This window comes from Gopherus evgoodei, chromosome 8 (assembly GCF_007399415.2).
Source record: "Gopherus evgoodei ecotype Sinaloan lineage chromosome 8, rGopEvg1_v1.p, whole genome shotgun sequence".
NCBI classification, from domain to species: domain Eukaryota; kingdom Metazoa; phylum Chordata; order Testudines; family Testudinidae; genus Gopherus; species Gopherus evgoodei.
This window is the reverse complement of record NC_044329.1, coordinates 73289261-73308117: the sequence shown is the minus strand read 5'-3', so window position 1 is coordinate 73308117 and position 18857 is coordinate 73289261. Positions and strand designations below refer to the sequence as shown.

The 18857-nt window shown below is 38.3% G+C and overlaps 1 protein-coding gene across 2 annotated transcripts in view; it reads right to left on the bottom strand.

Moving 5' to 3' along the window:
• COL11A1 (collagen type XI alpha 1 chain) overlaps positions 1-18857 on the bottom strand; it is a 234636-nt gene that overhangs the window by 66230 nt on the left and 149549 nt on the right. For both annotated transcript variants that reach the window (XM_030573460.1, XM_030573461.1), the window contains exons 42-44: positions 8974-9081; positions 6473-6580; positions 5243-5296 (exon numbers count right to left, since the gene is read on the bottom strand). In XM_030573460.1, the coding sequence (XP_030429320.1) occupies positions 5243-5296; positions 6473-6580; positions 8974-9081 (270 nt within the window). The remainder of the gene's footprint in view (positions 1-5242; positions 5297-6472; positions 6581-8973; positions 9082-18857) is intronic.

Genomic DNA, 18857 nt, shown 5'->3' with positions numbered 1-18857 from the left:
ACACGCTGTTTTAACAATGACAACAACAACAAAAGATGCACAATATTTTCTTTGTGAAAGTGAGACTGCATTAGATGGGCCCATCATTCAAAAGAAAAAAAAAACAATTGCAATACTATCGGATTGTCAAGGGCGACATATCTGAGAAGTACATTGCTGGAATTTTCCTGTCCCCCTCTTACAAAACACTTGCATTATAGTTAACATTTGAATTCTGCAGTGGGCATACTAGCAAAGGGCTGGTGTAATGGGGAGAACCAACATAGAAAATGTGGAAACCCAGGAGGCTGGTTTGTGATAGGGTTAAGTTGGTGATATGTATTAAAACTTTGTTGTTAATCAGGTAGAAGGAGTGGATTGGCAGAACCTGTTAGGAGTGAGGCAAGGCGGTATAAAGCCTGCTCCATCAGCAAGTGTCAACTTTAAATGGGATTTTAGTCTAGGCAAAAATCTGCTCCAGTCCTTCCTTTGGCTGGGAGTTATAATGTAGTTTAGGGCCTCGCCTGAGTTTAAAGAGCTTATTCTAGTCTAGAAATTTTAGAAAATACTGCAGTCAGAAGGTTTTCTACCCTTCATGGGAGAGCTTGTAAAGGGATATTTCTTAACTGTTTGTTTGGGAGGGAGGGTGTTGGTAATTTAAAACATTTTACTTCCTTAAATTACATTTTTCATTCCATTTCCACAGCACTCCTGACTTTCATCTTACACTCTTTTTTCCTTCACTGTACAAATACCATGATGGCAGCAGGACAGGCAAATGTTTTCAGTCTCTTTAGTGACTTATCTTAACGTGATATTCTTGCACGTATTCCAACAGACCGACTGGGCTGCAGCTAATGGAAGGAATTTACATGCATACAAATAGAAAATGTATCTAAATTCACTTGACTGCATTGAAAATGTCAGCCACTGCTTCAATGCTCTCAGGATGAATTCACCTCTCTGCAGACAATCAGCAGAAGGTAAATGGAGCTCTTAAATCTCACTTAGCCCTCCATATAGCATTCCTGTTTAGTATCACCTATTAATCATCTTTAAAAGGTGCCCTCAAACAATTGTTCAGATGGGGCAGATTCTCTGTTCCATTACTCAAGTGGCACAAAAGGCTGATTGTAAACCCTACCTGGGTGTTCTGCTGGCATGGAGAAATCTCCCGTGAGGGTGTAGCTAGCAGAATCAGCTCCTGTACAACACTGCCTGCAATCTCCAGTGTCAGGGGTGTGTCTGGGGCAGGGAGGGATATACTGGAGAGCTGAGCAATGCACTATAGCTGTCCCCGGCTGGCAGATGGTCCCTTGGCAATCATTATCAGGAGAGATTTCTTGTTAAATATCAACTAATCGAAGCCCCAAACCATAAATCCCTTCCTCAGTCCTTGTTTTCTAGGCTCGATGGAGAGAAGATGTCTAGATTCCTCTGAAGAGGCCAAAGTAAAAAAAAATTAGGCCTTAAATATTTTCACTTAGGGACCCCTGATCTTAATAGATTCAAGTTCCCCACCTTCACTTTTTTTAAGAGACAAACATTTGAACCTGAAGTCATCTGAGATGAAAGGTTCAAGTGCTTGTCTCCTCCCTTGCAAACTCTTTGACGCGAGGCCAGGTGGCACATTTATCCTTCCCCTTCACACTCCTTCTGTGTTATGGGAGGGATAGCAAGTTTCACAGAAACACACATTCTGAAGTCAGTGGGCTGAATAGGTGTAGCTGAGGACAGATTCTGACTCAGTGTGGCTGAGTTCATTTGTGTGCTCTAACATCAGAGTTGTATCACAGCTTCAAATAAAAACACTACAGCACATGAATACTGAAACAATCCAGGATTTCAGTGTGAAATACTCCAGATATGTGCATGTTCATGCAAGCCTCACACTTGGGTATTATGCATGTGCAGGATACAATTTTCAAATGCTTATTTTGCAGTTACTTTATTTGTAAAGGAAGGCTCCTGGAACATATCAAAAGTTCTAGTACTTATTAAGGGTTATGGACTGAATCTTCAGCCTTATGCCCAACTCAAGTAGCTGTGCTGAGATGGGGCAAAGCAGGAAGGGTAAAAGTTTTCAGAGACACGCTGAAGAAGCCATGTGCACCTTTAAGGGGGATAACAGGAAGATTTGTATGCTGGCACATACAGAGCCAGAATGGAACTGGATTTTGGGCTGCACAAAGATGTGAATGCCACAAAACCCACCCTTTTCCAGGCATAGAAGAGCCCTATGCTTGTGTACCACAATGGCTCTCTCCAGCTATATAAGTAGTAGCTGGGTTTGTCCCTAAATCCAGGGCAAGTTTACAACAACAATAATTAATAATAAAGTTGATTTACAGTTATCTGGGGACAAAATACACGCCTGGAAAATTTAACTCATTTTAAAAAGTTCTCATTTGAAATAAAATTCCATTTGGCCACTTTTTATATCAGACTCACCCAAAAGTTCATCTCTAGGTTGAGAATAAGTACCAAAAATGTCATTCCAAAGGGGAATTTGTTCAGTAACTTTTCTAGGTATATTCCTCAGAAAACATGGACTGATAATAGATGTGCTTTCTCAACCATATCTGTAATATGTTCTCTGTGTTAACAGACCACTACAAATATTTTACTACAACATTTATGATTTGATCTGACAAAACAGAATTGTGACAAGTATGCATTTGCTGCATGTGGAACTGCAGAAGTAAGAGCCTTTTGCATGAATAACTGTAGAAGGACACTCTAATTTTTTTAAAAAATGCCACTTCCAACACAAGTTTGCTCTATATATTTTCCTATGAAAATATTATTAAAAGTATTAATTAGCATATGCCTTGAATTAAACACAATGCCATTTGATGTGAAGATTATATAATTATACATTTGACAGTTGCTAAGAACTTTCTACATTCATAGTGCTAGATGCATAATTAATAATAATAAAACATCTTTTTCATGATAGGGATTGGCAATATACTTAAAGTGACTGAATATGCTACTCTTGCCCTGAGCTCTACTAACTCACACATTTGACATTTGACAGTTGCTAAGAACTTTCTACATTTATAGTGCTAGATGAATAATTAATAATAATAAAACATCTTTTTCATGATAGGGATTGGCAATATACTTAATGTGACTGAATATGTTACTCTTGCCCTGAGCTCTACTAACTCACACATTTTGAACTGGAATGTAATCAAGAATCTCTCTTCAGTGACTTCTCCCCCATTTTGTCTGAACTTGCTCAGAAAAAATAATATAAGAGCAAACCTAAACACTGACGAGAGACTTGAAAATGACTTGAAACAGTAACTTTAAAGCAATCAGGTGAACGGGAAGTACTGAAATACTGTGGGGAAGGTTGTTCTTCAGATATTGCTGGTCTAACTGGAAAATGGAAGTACTTGAACTCCTGTGAGAATTTTCATGTGATTTAGATCCTGATCCAGCTCTATGGAAGTTTATGGTAGTTTTACAATTGAATTCAGTGGGCCCTTAGTATATGTTTACACTGCAGCAGGGAGCAAGCCTCCCAGCTCAGGTAGACAGACCACACTAGTAGAGCTCAAGCTAGCAATCTAAATATAGCTCTGGTGGAGACTCAGGCTAGTCTCCTGAGCTCAGAGCCAAGGGGCTGGGAGGTCTTAAGAGGCTCAGCTGCAGTATCAGTACTGCTCTTTTTAATGTGCTTGCTTAAGCTCTGCTAGCGTACGTCTGTTCATTCAGGCTGGGAAGCGCACTCCCATGGCCCTAGTGACTTGAAACATTTGAAAGTTTGCATAAAATGTCTTGCTTTCTGGATACTTGTCTGAATTGAACCTCAGAGAGCCATGAAGTTAGCTCATCGGTGATAAAATACATTTCAAAAGCTTCACAAAGGACATGTCTTTAGAATAAAATACTGGACATATTTCCACACCTTCTGTCATAAACAGATAGTTAAGGGTTAATGCCTCTTTTACCTGTAAAGGGTGAAAAAGTTCTCCTAGCCTAGCTGACACCTGACCAAAGGAACCAATGGGGGAACAAGATGTTTCAAAAGGAAGGAGGGAAGTTTCCTTTGTTTAGTCAGTTTCAGCCGAGTGAAAAGATCAAGGAACCAGCCTCTTATCAGAGTAGTAAGTTTTAGAAAGGAATAAATAGGTTTATGTTTATTTTCTTTTGTGACTTGTCTTGGTGCCATTAAGGGAATTATCAAATTGGGTATTCTTGTGTGTATTAAGATTTTTGCCCAGGGGAACATCCTATGTTTTCAATCTATTGTCTGTGAGATTAGCTGATATGCTGTCCCCCAGAGGTTTTCTTCTTCTTTCTTTTATCTTTCTTTTCTTTAATTAAAACCTTCTTTTTAAGAACCTGATTGATCTTTTCCCTGCTTTTTTTTTGGTAGATCCAAGGGAATTGGATCTGGACTCACGAGGGATTGGTGGGGGGGAAAAGGGAGGGGGAGAGAGTAATTCTTCCTTGTTTTTGAGATCCAAGGGAATTGGATCTGGACTCACCAGGGATTGGTGGGGGGGAAAAAGGAGGGGGAGAGAGTAATTCTTCCTTGTTTTTGAGATCCAAGGGAATTGGATCTGGACTCACCAGGGATTGGTGGGGGGGAAAAGGGAGGGGGAAGGAGTAATTCTTCCTTGTTTTAGAGATCCAAGGGAATTGGATCTGGACTCACCAGGAAATTGGTGGAGGTGTCTCTCAAGGCTACCCAGGGAGGGGAAGGTTTTGGAGGGAAAGGGAGTGATCCAGGTACTCAGAAATTCTGGATGGTGGCAGCGAGAGCAGATCTAAGCTGGTAATTAAGCTTAGAAGTGTCCATGCAGGTCCCCACATCTGTACCCTAAAGTTCAGAGTGGGGGTGAGACCTATGACACCTTTATTTCATGTTCACAGTCAATATGTATTGGATGCTATCACAGTAGTGCATAATTGCATATATGCTCTTTGATACTTGCTACCCTCTGGTACACCCATGTATCTCCTAATTATACCCTAAGCTAACTGGGTGTAAGAGAATACTCACTATTTATGTAGAGTATTGTTAACATTATGTTAAAATTCTAGGTAAAATATTTTAAAGGTGTAATTAAGTTACAAAATGTGATTAACAGTTTTCTGTATTTCTACTGGTTGAAGTGTATTTGAGATATACGCCTGGGTCCTGCTGACTCAGCAAATTGTTCATTAGATACAGGAGTGCAGTAATTAATTCAAAGGCAATAAAAAAGTGAAGCCAGTACACTGGATAAAGTAGTTAGATACTCACATTTTCTCCCTTGTCACCCTTACTGCCTTTCTGACCTGGTTCACCAATTTCACCCTGTAATTGAAAGCCAGAAGTTACGTTCCTTCTTTAGAATGGTCTACTTCCTAACTGCACTCAATAACACTGTATCTTTAAATGTCACCTTAAACATGATTATGCTGCCTGTTTTACATTGCAGTTTCAAGTGTGAAGGCCTAAGGGGAACAGTTTTGCATGGATCAATCATATTAGTATGACAGATTAATCCAGATATTGATTGGCATGCTGCAAAATGCAACATGACCTCGCTTTGACGTATACTACAACTGAGTTATAAATAAAGGAACTGTTTTTTCTCATGTTAGCTTCAGTATGAACTGATAATGAAAATACCTTGATTTATAGACTAATCTAATTACACATGACTGAACAACTGCTTCTCATTGTTGTGCATGGTATTTCAACACCTCAGCTAGACTCAAATTACCCAGTAACCATCCAAGAAAGTTTTATTTGGCTTATCACAATAATAAAAGACAGTTTGTGTGATTTAACATAAAGACTCTCTGTGGGTTCATAGATTCCAAGGCCAGCAGAGACCATTGTGATCATCCGTATAACACAGGCCATAGAACTTCCCCCAAATAATTCCTAGAGCATAAAAATTCCTAGTTAAATAATAACACAAATAACACAGCCATGTACTATAAATGTAAACCTCAAAGTACTTCTATGTGTGTTAGTGAAGCTAGTTAAAACTGTGATGGTTTTCAAAGAATAATACTAGACCAAATCTAAGCTGAATCCTGAGAGGTGCTGAGAACCCTCAACTCTTCTTGGAGTCAGTGAGACCAGGAAGAATTAGTCTCTTTGTTTTTATGCTCTCAATACTTAATGCTGAGGCCCTATTCCACCATCAGCAAGATTACAAGACTATGCTTTATTGGGAATGTTTTATATTTCTCATTCACTAAGCCAAGTTTTTTTAAATAGGCAAAAATAAATTTTAACTTCATGTATCCTGATTTGTTTTGCTACAGTTTCAATCTCACTTCTCTACTGGTAGAAATCTTAAATTGTCTACTGTTGCTTGGACACAGATCCTGATCCCCTATTACTCCGATGTCTGACTTTTTTTTTTTTTTTAAAAGTATGTTTAGCCACAGTGTCTAATGTGATGACAGCTACAGCAAGTCCATTTTGTGTATAAATCATCACACAGGCAGACAAATGCAAACAATAAGGACTGACCTTGTCACCATCTTCTCCAGGAGAACCACCAGGACCAGCAGGACCTGGAAGACCTACAGGACCCTGTACTCCATCTCGTCCAGCTGGACCTTGAGGACCTTTTTCACCCTGAAGAAAGAAAAATCATCTGTATTTATCACAAGAGAATAATTAAGAATTTTATACAATTAATTCATACTTCATCAACCAATATGCAAATCGTTATATAGCAACATGCAAAGATGTCTGACTGAAATCCCTTTCTTGTTATATGGTGGCCTTTATCACATTCACACAATCACACTCAAAAAGATCAAATGAAAACCTGTCACAAACATTAGAAAGACAAGATGGGTGAGGTAATATCTGTTACTGGGGTAACTTCCATTGGTGAGATAGACAAGCTCTCACAGAGACCTTCTTCAGGTAACTGAAGAAGAGGTCTCTCTATCTCTCAAGTCGGCCCCATAAAATATATGACCTCACCCTCCTTGTCTTTAAGATCCTGGTCCAAACATGGTTACAACAACGCTGCATCTCACAAACACTGACACATGTATTGATACCAACTCCATACCTTACATGATTAAGAAAGAGTAACACTGGAGGTCAATTTAGCATGTGTGTCTAATCATTCCTTTTCCACACAACCCATTTCAATGAATGATAATTAATTGTCTTTACATTTTGTGCTAGAACAATTAACCATGTTTAAAAGCTGTCCTCAAACAATTATTCACATATAGGGAGATTCTCAGTACTAGTACTTTAGGAGACTGGTCATGAGGGCACGGGACTGGACTTGATGACCTCTCAAGGTCCCTTCCAGTCCTAGAATCTATGAATCTACTCTTGCTGGGTATTTTCCTGGCATGGAGGAATTCCCAATTGGTATGTAGTTGGAAGAGAAAGCTTCCACACCACTTTGCCCTCAATCTCCAGTGCAAGGAATATATTGGGTGCAAGGAAGGATAAGCTGAAGGCAAGGGTGGAGATGTATAATGAACTGTACCTATCCAGGGCTGACAGATGGTTCCTTGGCAACCATTGTTATCTGACACATGTTAGAACTGTTCCTAAGATGCTCTAACCTGCACCTGGGACTTGGGAGAAAATCAGGGAGCCGTAACTTGCTCCCTGACAACCCAACTATCTCTGTTCCAAGTGGAAGCTAAATGCAGCACAGAATCTGGTCCCTAAGTTCCTCTGTGCACTACTGTCCAACAGAACTTGTAAATAACTAAATTATTAATAGTACAAATCAGCAGAAATCACAACTAGCTTCTTCATAATGTAGGCCCTTAATAAGACAAAGAAGGCTGACTGTGTATGCATGTAATATTAAATGGTTAAATTCTACTCTGAGTTTATGCTAAATCAGGACCAGGACTAGGCAAATATACAAATGTTGAGGTTTAAATATTAAGATATAGACACACAGTTCTGTGAAGCCTGAATTCAATATGATGTCATTGTTATAACATAAACTCAGAAGAGTCTATACTCTCACACCAAGTTGTTGGCAAATGGGCTTCTTTTAGCAGTTACTGGCTTTCTTCTTCACCCTTCCTCTGGGGCACAGAGTCCAGACCATGGGTCTTTTGGGATAACTTACAGGAAAGTTCCTTTCCAGGCTCCAGAGGTGAACCCCAGAATTCTGCGTATGGTACAACCCAAATGACTGCCAAACTCATCCTGACATTTTCTATTTCAGTTTGATATTCAAACTCACCATGTTCCAGTCTTCTAGAAATTTTCTCCATAAGGCTGGCCAAACTATAATAGGGACCCATATATGTGAAACTGTAGAGCTTATAACTTTATATCACATGGCAGTTAATATGTGGTTGTGTGAATAACTCTGTTAACAACTATTTCACATTTTCAAAATGGCTCTTGAGATGGTCAGGTGAAAAAAGAGGGAGGGGACAGCAAATAAGAATAGAAATGATACCAAAGGAGCAACAACAAACAAACAATAATAATAATTCTGGTGAGCAGTGTGCTTTATGTGCCTAAAATAAAAACAGGCTGAGAGTTTGAAAATATGAGTAGTCAGGTATTCATCGATGATCACATCAAAGACTAAAAAAGTACCAGAAAGGCACCAATTGCTGAGAGAGAACATACTGAAAAATAGGAGTGAATGGTAATGAAATTTGATAACAAAGTGAGAAATAAATTTGCACTTCAATATGCAGAAGCAGGATAAAAAAATTGAATCAAAATTACAATTTGGCAAAATATTTTATGAATGGATTCTGCCACCTTTATACTAATAATGATTCAGCCTTGTTGAACTAGTCCTCCTAGGTATTATAATGTGCAAAAATATAAATGCTGTCATCCAGTTTAATTTATTCTGCAATTTTCTATATTATAAATATAAAAGGAGTAGGAAGGTGTGCTGGGCACATATGCAATAGGAAGGTCCTGCAGTGTGAACAGCTAACGTTCTTGAATGAAAATAATAACTTCTGTACTGTAACAGTCTTATGTTCCATCTCCTTGGAATTACCTACAGGAGCACCCTTCTCTCCTGCTGGGCCTGGAGGACCTTGAGGACCTGGACGGCCTGGTAGACCAATAGGGCCAGCAGTTCCTGCTGATCCACGTTCACCTGGAGAACCCTGGAAGGAAAAAAAATACTAAGTATACAGAGAATTCTAATGTTGTCCATTTAAGCTTCTCACTGTTCTTCAGCTTCCAAGCATAGGCCTCCATCCTTCAATCGAACCTGACGCAGATGGATATTCTCAAAGCCAACTGCTCACTACTAATGGGATTTCATGGATTCGGATCATACATGATATTTATATTCTAAAGAATATTTAGATAAGATTTTGCTATCTACCTGGTGTGCAATAGTGCCCAGTGGTGCCCATTTGGGCTCAAACATTTGACTGTAATCGATGACAAATGGTAATAGCCATTCTGAAGTTTGTTGAGCATCATCTGAGTTAGAAATAGTGGAGGATTTCCTGGCACTGGTCATGGTCACTTTGACTTCATCAACACAAATGCCTTTGTGGATCCTGGTAATATAGTTTAGGAGGCCTAACATTGATCTGAGATGACTTGCTTTTATTCTGGCTAATATTAGATTTGCAATAACTGTTGTAATAAACTCAAGATCCAAGGAGAAATGCCGCCAAGAAATATCTCAGCATTAATATTTCCAGGAATAAGGTATAGTTAGAATGCAGCATAGGTTCATGTCATGCTAGCCTTCTGGGAAAAAAGAATGTGGTGAGAGACTGTGTCATGCTGATAGCACTAGGATTAATGGCAATTGGGACAGAGGTGGAAGCCGTGATGGTGTCCATAGCACAGGTGGCAATCATTGCATTGTTAATGGCAACAGCAATTATGACTGTTAGGGATAAAGAGTGCTAGTACTTCCCACACCTAGACCTCCCCACCCCCCCCAAATGTGATCTCATAGAGGATACTGGTTCAAAAATTTTGGCTTCAGTTGTTGATCAGATATGCATAGGTGGGTGGACATCAGTATGACTTTCCATCAGCATTATCCCAGTCCTCTGGCTTAGAATTACATTAATCACTGCTATTTCTGACTACTGGCTGTTTTCATGGCCAAAAAGTTCAGAATGGACATTGAGCCCTTCCACTGTGAAACATTTTTGTTTTTTAAATAAAACTCTAACAACAACTAGTAGAGTAGCAGCACTTATTAACCTTGTCTTACAGCCGTTATCCAAACTGTAAAAGGTGGGTTAGCCTTACTAGTTAGCTTGATAGTAGTATTAAACTGAAATGGAAAAAGTTGAAAAGCAAATGCCCAAACATTTTTGAAATGGTCATTGCCAGGAATTGCAGACTCAGTTAAACACTGCATATTTTTCTCCCCAAAAATCAGCTTTCACTTTAGAACTCTTGTCTCTAAATGAAGGATTTGTTCTAGGATTTTTTAAATCTCTAGATCTTTTGCCCAATACAAAGGATGTGTATTGCTATTCAGTGAAAGCCTGAGTACAAGATTCAGTGTGTGTAGATGCTGAAAGGTTTAATCCTAAAGTCCATACTCAGTTCTTACTCAGGCCAATCTCAGTTTAGTATGAAGTCCCTTTCACAAGTAGCCTCTCCTGCATTCTGCTTGAGTTAGTAGTATTTTGGAACAGACCCTGGGGCTGTAATATGGTTCATCATTTTTTGTAGGAAATTGCTTGTTTTTTGATGTAAAGAAACCTGACAAATGAATACATACTGCATAGTAACATAGGGCAGAATTGTGAAGGCTAAATATTTCAGGAACTAGCTCACCATTATGAACTAATTTGATCATACATTATGCAGTGTGCAGAAGCCATGGGGCTCTGATGGGATAACAGTCTGCCTGTGTGGAACCCAACTGACTTCAAAGTATTATATGAAGTCCTATTGACTTCAAAGCACTACACAATGCAGGATTGGATTCCACTATTTAAGTTCAACACAAAAGTGGATAAAAAGTCTATTACTAAAAATAAGTTAAAAAAAAATGCCCAGGCAGGCTTGTCAGAAATATATTAATTTTATACAGAAAATAATGACAGCAGAGTAGGTTTTGCTCTATGCTGAAATACCTCACTTCTAAGAATTTAAAAACATCTGGATCATATTACTGTCTTTTGTGTATACTCTAACATCTTTTAAGTCCAGCCATTCTGAGGCTACTGAAGCATCCATAAGTTAAAATAATGTTCTTAATGTCCCAGCTGACTCTGCACTTTGCAGTAGCACAGGTGTTGTATAGTGCTTATGGACTTTCAACAACAGGCTGAGCTCTCCTTTAAATATGTCAGCTAGGCACAGAGCCAAGATTCGTGACCTTTCAGAAGCTGAGCAGGACTTGGATCTTTTCTGCTGGATTGAGCTGACTAGAAAAAATGTGTATATAAAAACCCTCAGTACTTCACAAATAGAGAGAGCCTGCTCGGATGGACTAATTGGGAAAATTCTGATTTTTTTCTGTCATGTTCATGCTCATTCTAAATGGACAGATATCAATTAGTCTTGCCCAGGGATGGAAGGGGAGAGAAGAAGCAGAGGGATGGTTCTACCTGCCAGTTCCAAAAAGGAAGCAGAAGTAGTGAGGAGCATTCAGAGAATGCCAGGATAATATGGATTAGCCAATAGCACAATCCCATCCAAATCAATGGAATCCTGTATAGCTCATATTTTGATGTTGGTAGACAACTATTCAGTAACTGGGTTGAAACCATCAATTACTTTACATATCACCAAACAGTAATGATTGTAAATCCTTATCGCCAGCTAGGCTGGTCTCAAATCATGACCCGCTCGTAAGATTCTCCATATCCCATTACCAAACCAATGAATTGTCCTGTTCCATCAATTTACAAATTCCTAGTGTTAAGAGCCAGAAAACACAGCAACAAAATTCAGCTGTGACCTCTCTAAAATTTTAGCTTGGCTGGCTGTGAGCTAAAGAACTTGCCTTAACACTAAGACATCTATGACACTCCCAATAGACTTCCTGACAGCACTTTAAAAATACAGAGCCAGATTCTACACAATAGATTGGCAGAGAGTTGGGAAGGAATAACCCCACCCCTGGTATCTTCCACACAGAGACTGGCTTGTTTCCTCCTGTGCCATCATAGTATTGAGACTTTGCAAGGAGTCTGGACATGGCATTATGCCCACTCCATGCCCAGACAGCTGAGTTGGACAGAGAGGCTGGCATATGCTGCACCTTCTTCAATGCTGGTACAAGAGTGTGTGGCTGAGAAATTCTAGGAGGAAGGAGGAACTCTGGCTCTGCAAGCCTCTATTCCTCCTAGGTGCTTCGGGTACTGTCCTTCTCCTCTCTACCCCTTTCAGTGTGAACAGTGGGTAGGGCTGTATCTAGCCAAAGGAAAAGGAGTGAAGTATAATATAAACCCTTCTCTGGAAGTGCAGATAGAGTATATGGCCAGTGGAAAAGGAATATTTCCTCCAGAGAATCACAATAAGGTTCTACAACTGCAGAGCACAACAACAAGAAGATTCTGTTGACTAACAGCCATGGTAACTATATTGTCTTAGTTAAGTCCTTTTTCAGTGGAATTGATATTAGCTTTAGTTTTTTCAACAACAAATACAGCATCTGAACATTTTTTCAGCTGCAAAAGTTAAAATTATTTTGCTTATTAAAGTTAGGTTTAATTTTGTAAGAGGTAAATAATCTTCAAAACTAAATTATGGGATGTTTAAAACTACACGTTATATAAACTGAAGGACAATAACTCATGTTGTATAGATCTTGATACGATTTTTTAAACAATCATTTTAAAAAGTTAGTCCATAGATAGTTAAAATGTTATTTATACTTTCATTAAAAGAACAGATAAAAGTAAGGTTCAGAACATTTAAAAAATTTGCATAATTAATACAAAGCATAGCCTGGGTTAATTGCTCAATATATCTTTTCTGATACTACTATAAGAAATCTGAAGGGGAAAAATCTAATGGGTTTAATTTGGAACATAAATAGTTCTCTGAAAAATAACTGAATAATTTAATTTCAAAATGTCTATTCATCACATGCTATTTGTGTCACTAATAAATTATGTCAGGAATACAGCTACAATATTCTGCAAGACCTTCATCATGTTGCTTAGTTGCTTGGTTTATGTGCCTTGCTTGTAACCTGTTTCCATTTTTTAATTATATTAAATAAGGTCATTCTTTTAATAAGTAAGAGGAAGGTTTAAAAATAAGAAACAGATAATCATGATATGCATAAATAAGGTTTTAAAATAGAGTTATTTCGCCTCTAGCAAGCCTTAAAAATATCTTATAGCCCTTAGAACACTGGGGTCCAGCATATGCATTTATAAAATGACTCCCACAAAAGCTCTGATCAGATCCTATCCTGTATCAGCTGCTCCAGTCCCCCAAATACCTCAACTCTTCTTTCAATGCCTGAACCTGCCCCGAAAAGCACCTCATTCCCCCAGAGGCATCCTGATCCCTTTTCACCCAATATCAGCAAGCATCAGGCGATGCCTCATCTTTTCAATATTCTAATAATTAAGCACGACTGAGGCTTGCTAGCTCTTGGACGGGTATCCTGTGATTCCACATTGTTTTCTTCTCTGTCAGTCCAATTCTATTACTCTTACCCATGCTGAATGGTATTCTTTCCAGGAGCAAACCTACTGATTTCTCTGGCACTACTGTTACAATAAGGTCTATATGGAGAAGGGTGTCAGAAAAGGCTCTGTGATGACAGTGGCTGCTCCAAATCTTTTTACATATTGTCTTTAAGAAGATTTTATTTTGCAAGATGGTTCAGTCAATATTTGTACAGGGATCATACACATTTGTATCCTGCCAGGTGAGCAAATGATGATTCTTGGCATGGTTATCCCGGCATCCTGAATGTGATTCCTACTGCTATTATTTTGATTCCTCAGGCTTCAATGAATATAACAATAAACATTCGCTAGCCTGCAGCCATACCACTATGGTCTGTGATCTTGTCAGATATCATAATCTAAACACATTTAGATCTGCTCAGTTCTAGACTGTGATATTACTGGGGGGGAAAAACTGTTTTGTTTTTGAAACACACCAGATGGCAGCCACTGTGCTGGTATCTATAGAACCTGTTCATGGAATTCTGGTAGCTTTTCTACCCTACCCACCCCACAGCCATATTTTACAGTTATTTTGCATACATTTATCTTTACTACTCTTACTAGATTTTCATTTCACAAAAGTTAGGCATGTCAGAGTATGGATTCTGCCCATTAGCTGGGGTAAGTGTCCTAAATATATTGACTTTGTTTCCTCCTCTCACTTTTCTGGGGAAGAAGCTGAGGTGAGATTATTCCACTATATCCTCAGGCAAGAGATGAGTGCCTGAGAGTTAAAGTAAGAATCTGCTTTTGCAGCCTTGATATTACATAGATGGACACATAGGCCCAGTTCAGAAAAGCATTTAGGCACATGCATAAGTCCATCCCTAACCAGCAAAGCACTCAAATTCTTGCATAATGTTAAGGAAACATTTAAATCCCAATGAAGTAAATCCTACCTAAATCAATTGGGACTTTAAGCACATGAGTAAAAAGATACAGATTGCTGAATCAGGGTTACAGAGAGTACAATACTATTGCACATGTGTGAATATGTAATGGAAAGATATAATGGGGCAAAAGGACAATTGCTGTAAGAATATAAGCTCTGAATTTCTCGACTTGTGTGGTCAATTTACCATGATACTAACATTATTTCTGCATAGAATATGAAATGGGTGTGACTAATGTGATCCTGGGTACCGTTTGGTTTTTGCAAAATATAAAAGTTAAAAGTTGTGCATCAGATTAGATGATTGTAAAGGTCTCCTGGTCTTTATCAAATCTATCGATCTTCTCCTCCAGTTCTCTGTGCTTTCTCCAATTCTCCCTTCTTCACCTTTTCCACTCTCTCTTTTTTCATTCTGCTGCTTTATGTAATAGTCTCATTATCCCATCAAGCACACTTTTCTTTATCTTAATCCCCTTTGAAACCCATTTTGAACCCTCTCCTCCTTTCATATTATCATTAATCATTCTTTTACCTTTTTCTTTATTGAATGAGTGTACGAACTGTAACCTCATTAATGAATGTGCCTTTATCTGTTTCTTTTTGTGAAGTGCCATGCAATATAAAGCACTTGTATACATATTTTGTCATAGTAACAATATTTTTTCTTAATTAGCACATTTATTTAACATGATCAGCCTCATGACTGAAATTATTATCAGATAGAGGCAGATAGCACTAACTTTGGCAACATAACTAACTTTGTAGCCTATATCTGACTAGTTCAGTATATGACCTGGACATCCAGTACCCAAATGAGCTAATGAGGCATGACTGCCTGAATTTCCAAAGAGCTTTCTCTCATCATCATTCAGCATGCTTTGCAGCAGCATGAAAAAGGGAGGAGGAACAGCACCAATCAGAAGATAAAGAGAGCAGATAGAACAGTGGGGAAAAAAGAAGAAAACATCTTGCTATTGAGTATTCATTGCATCTCTCTCTTTTGTCCAGTTCACCCTAAGCACAGTAATTAGCATGCAATGTGTTCTGAAATGGTCACTCACTGTGGTGTACTTGAAGCTGTACAGAGTTTATGATTTTGTATATTCTAGTTATTTGGGAGCAGTCAATGTTGGCAGGTGTGGCAGAGACCTCCACAGGGACTAATCCTCTTCCTATTTTGTATGGTGAGCAAGTATTCCACTTTTACTAATCCTCTTTAGAAAATGACCGACTGTGTGTTAAGCGTCTACTGCCTAAAATAAGTAGGAAATTATTTTAGGGCCATATAATTCCAATGATCTGCCCCTGCAACTCCCACAAACAGCAGTGAGTTGAAGCTCTAAGTCTCATTGTGGCCCTGAGATAAATACATGTTGCACCATGATATCAGGTGCATCCTTATATCTTCTAACTACCTGCCAATTCCAAAATTCATAATTCATAAATACAGAGATATAATATCAGTCTAATAAAATTTAGGACCTTCACTGAGATTTGGGATATCTGTGGGTGGGGTTTGATTCTATTCGTGCTTCAGGTAGTCTCTGCCTTCCAGGGCCAGGGATTACCCATCTGAAGGTCTGAGAAAGTAACCTAACCTTTGACAAAGACGTCCCTGTTCCTCCATATTCACCACTTCTATTACCTGCCTTCTAGAACATCCATTACATCATAATGTCTCTAGCAGCCATTTCAGATTGCTCAGATTATGGTTGAAAATTTGGTAGTCAAAACTTTTAATTCTTTAAATAGTCTACCTACAGGAACTCAGTGTATATTAGAAAAGGGTGAAATGTTTGTAGTGAAATTATATGGTGTGAATATAACCAGGAATTTAAATATTACTTATTGTGAGCAAAAGCTGATGTTGTACAAGGTGAATAGTAAGATTTCTATTTGTTTCAGTTCTTTGAGGAATGTGCTTTCATACCATGGTGGGAAGGAAAGAAGGAACTGAACATATCAAAAGCAAGCTACAAATTAAAGAACTATCATGCTACTTCTTGATGACATTCTAGAGGAAAGAATCAGCACACAAAAATGTTACTGCAGCACTTTCCCAAACCTAGGGATATCCCAAAACCAAGAGTTTTCTTTATATGTTTTGTTTTTAAGCATTACAAAAATATAAATTATAAGAATATATATGAGCTTTATTGTCAAAGCGTATATACTTTCAGTTCCTTTATTGCAGAAAGGGTTTGTGTCAATTTACTTTTTCACTTGGGCTCATCGAAAGAGAGAAGTGCAATAAGCAGATGGTTGTCAAGAACTGCAAGATGCTCATTTGAGAAAAGTGTACCAGCTTTTGCATCTATAGAGTGCTCTTGCATTAAAATGACAGCAGAAAATTAGGTTATTTAAAAAGTCTGTATTCTATTTTAATACCTTTCATTTCAAAATTCCCAGGAACTACAGTACAAGATGTGATGGAGAGCTCAATAGTAGAAAGTAAAAGCCTAAACATAAAACAAACACTTGGGGATATAAAAATCTCTTGGCCTTAGACTGGCCTTGCAAAATTCTACAGGACCACATCTTTCTGATGACTGAGTAAAATGTCATTACTTTTACAGTCATAAAGAAAGGCAGGCAAATCTGCTTTATGACTAAGTTGGTAATAAGTCTAATGGAAAAATAAAACCTAGGTCATAGGTATAAACATGGTTTTAGAAAATGATATTACACTGGTTTACACATTAGCCAGTCAAACCATATTTAACACCAGATTAACTATGTTTAGGCAGAGTCCTACGAGTTTCAAAGCCTAATGTAAACAAGGTCATAATGACAATGGTTGGTTTTGGTGATACAAGAGTTTAATAATCATTAAATAATTTTACTGAGCATCACTGTTCTAAAACAAACAACTATGAGATTATATTTATGTGCTACTCCTCCATTCCTCGCACAATCCAAACTTCCATGTATTTCAGTGAACAGTTTGGAGATACAAGGAAAGTATGACAAAAACAACTGAAGAGAGTTGGCAGTTTTTCAAAGGGACACTATTAAGGGCCCAAAAGCAAGCTATTCTGCTGGGTAGGAAAGATAGAAAATGTGGCAAAAGACCACCTTGGCTTAACCACAAGATCTTGCATGATCTAAAAAATAAAAAGGAGTCATATAAAAAATTGGAAACTAGGACAGATTACGAAGGATGAATATAGGCAAACAACACAGGAATGCAGGGGCAAGATTAGAAAGGCAAAGGCACAAAATGAGCTCAAACTAGCTACAGGAATAAAGAGAAACAAGAAGACTTTTAATCAATACATTAGAAGCAAGAGGAAGACCAAGGACAGGGTAGGCCCACTGCTCAGTGAGGAGGGAGAAACAGTAACAGAAAACTTGGAAATGGCAGAGATGCTTAATGACTTCTTTGTTTTGGTCTTCACCAAGAAGTTTGAAGGAATGCCTGACATAGTGAATGCTAATGGGAAGGGGGTAGGTTTAGAAGATAAAATAAAAAAAAGAACAAATTAAAAATCACTTAGAAAAGTTAGATGCCTGCAAGCCACCAGGGCCTGATGAAATGCATCCTAGAATACTCAAGGAGCTAATAGAGGAGGTATCTGAGCCTTTAGCTATTATCTTTGGAAAATCATGGGAGACAGGAGAGATGTCATAAGACTGGAAAAGAGCAAATATAGTCCCCATCTATAAAAAGGGAAATAAAAACAACCCAGGAAACTACAGACCAGTTAGTTTAACTTCTGTGCCAGGAAAGATAATGGAGCAAGTAATTAAGGAAATCATCTGCAAACACTTGGAAGGTGGTAAGGTGATAGGGAATAGCCAGCATGGATTTGTAAAGAACAAATCATGTCAAACAAATCTGATAGCTTTCTTTGATAGGATAAAAAATCTTGCGCATAAGGGAGAAGCAGTAGATGTGGTATACCTAGACTTTAGTAAGGCATTTGATATGGTCTTGCATGATATTCTTATCAATAAACTAGGCAAATACAACTTAGATGGGACTACTATAAGGTGGGTGCATAACTGGCTGGATAACCATACTCAGAGAGTAGTTATTAATGGTTCCCAATCCTGCTGGAAAGGTATAACAAGTGGGGTTCTGCAGGGGTCTGTTTTGGGACCAGCTCTCTTCAATATCTTCATCAACGACTTAGATATTGGCATAGAAAGTATGCTTATTAAGTTTGCAGATGATACCAGACTGGGAGGGATTGCAATGCGTTGGAGGATAGGGTCATAATTCAAAATGATCTGGACAAATTGGAGAAATGGCCTAAGGTAAACAGGATGAAGTTTAACAAAGACAAATGCAAAGTGCTCCACTTAGGAAGGAACAATCAGTTTCACACATACAGAATGGGAAGAGACTGTCTAAGAAGGAGTA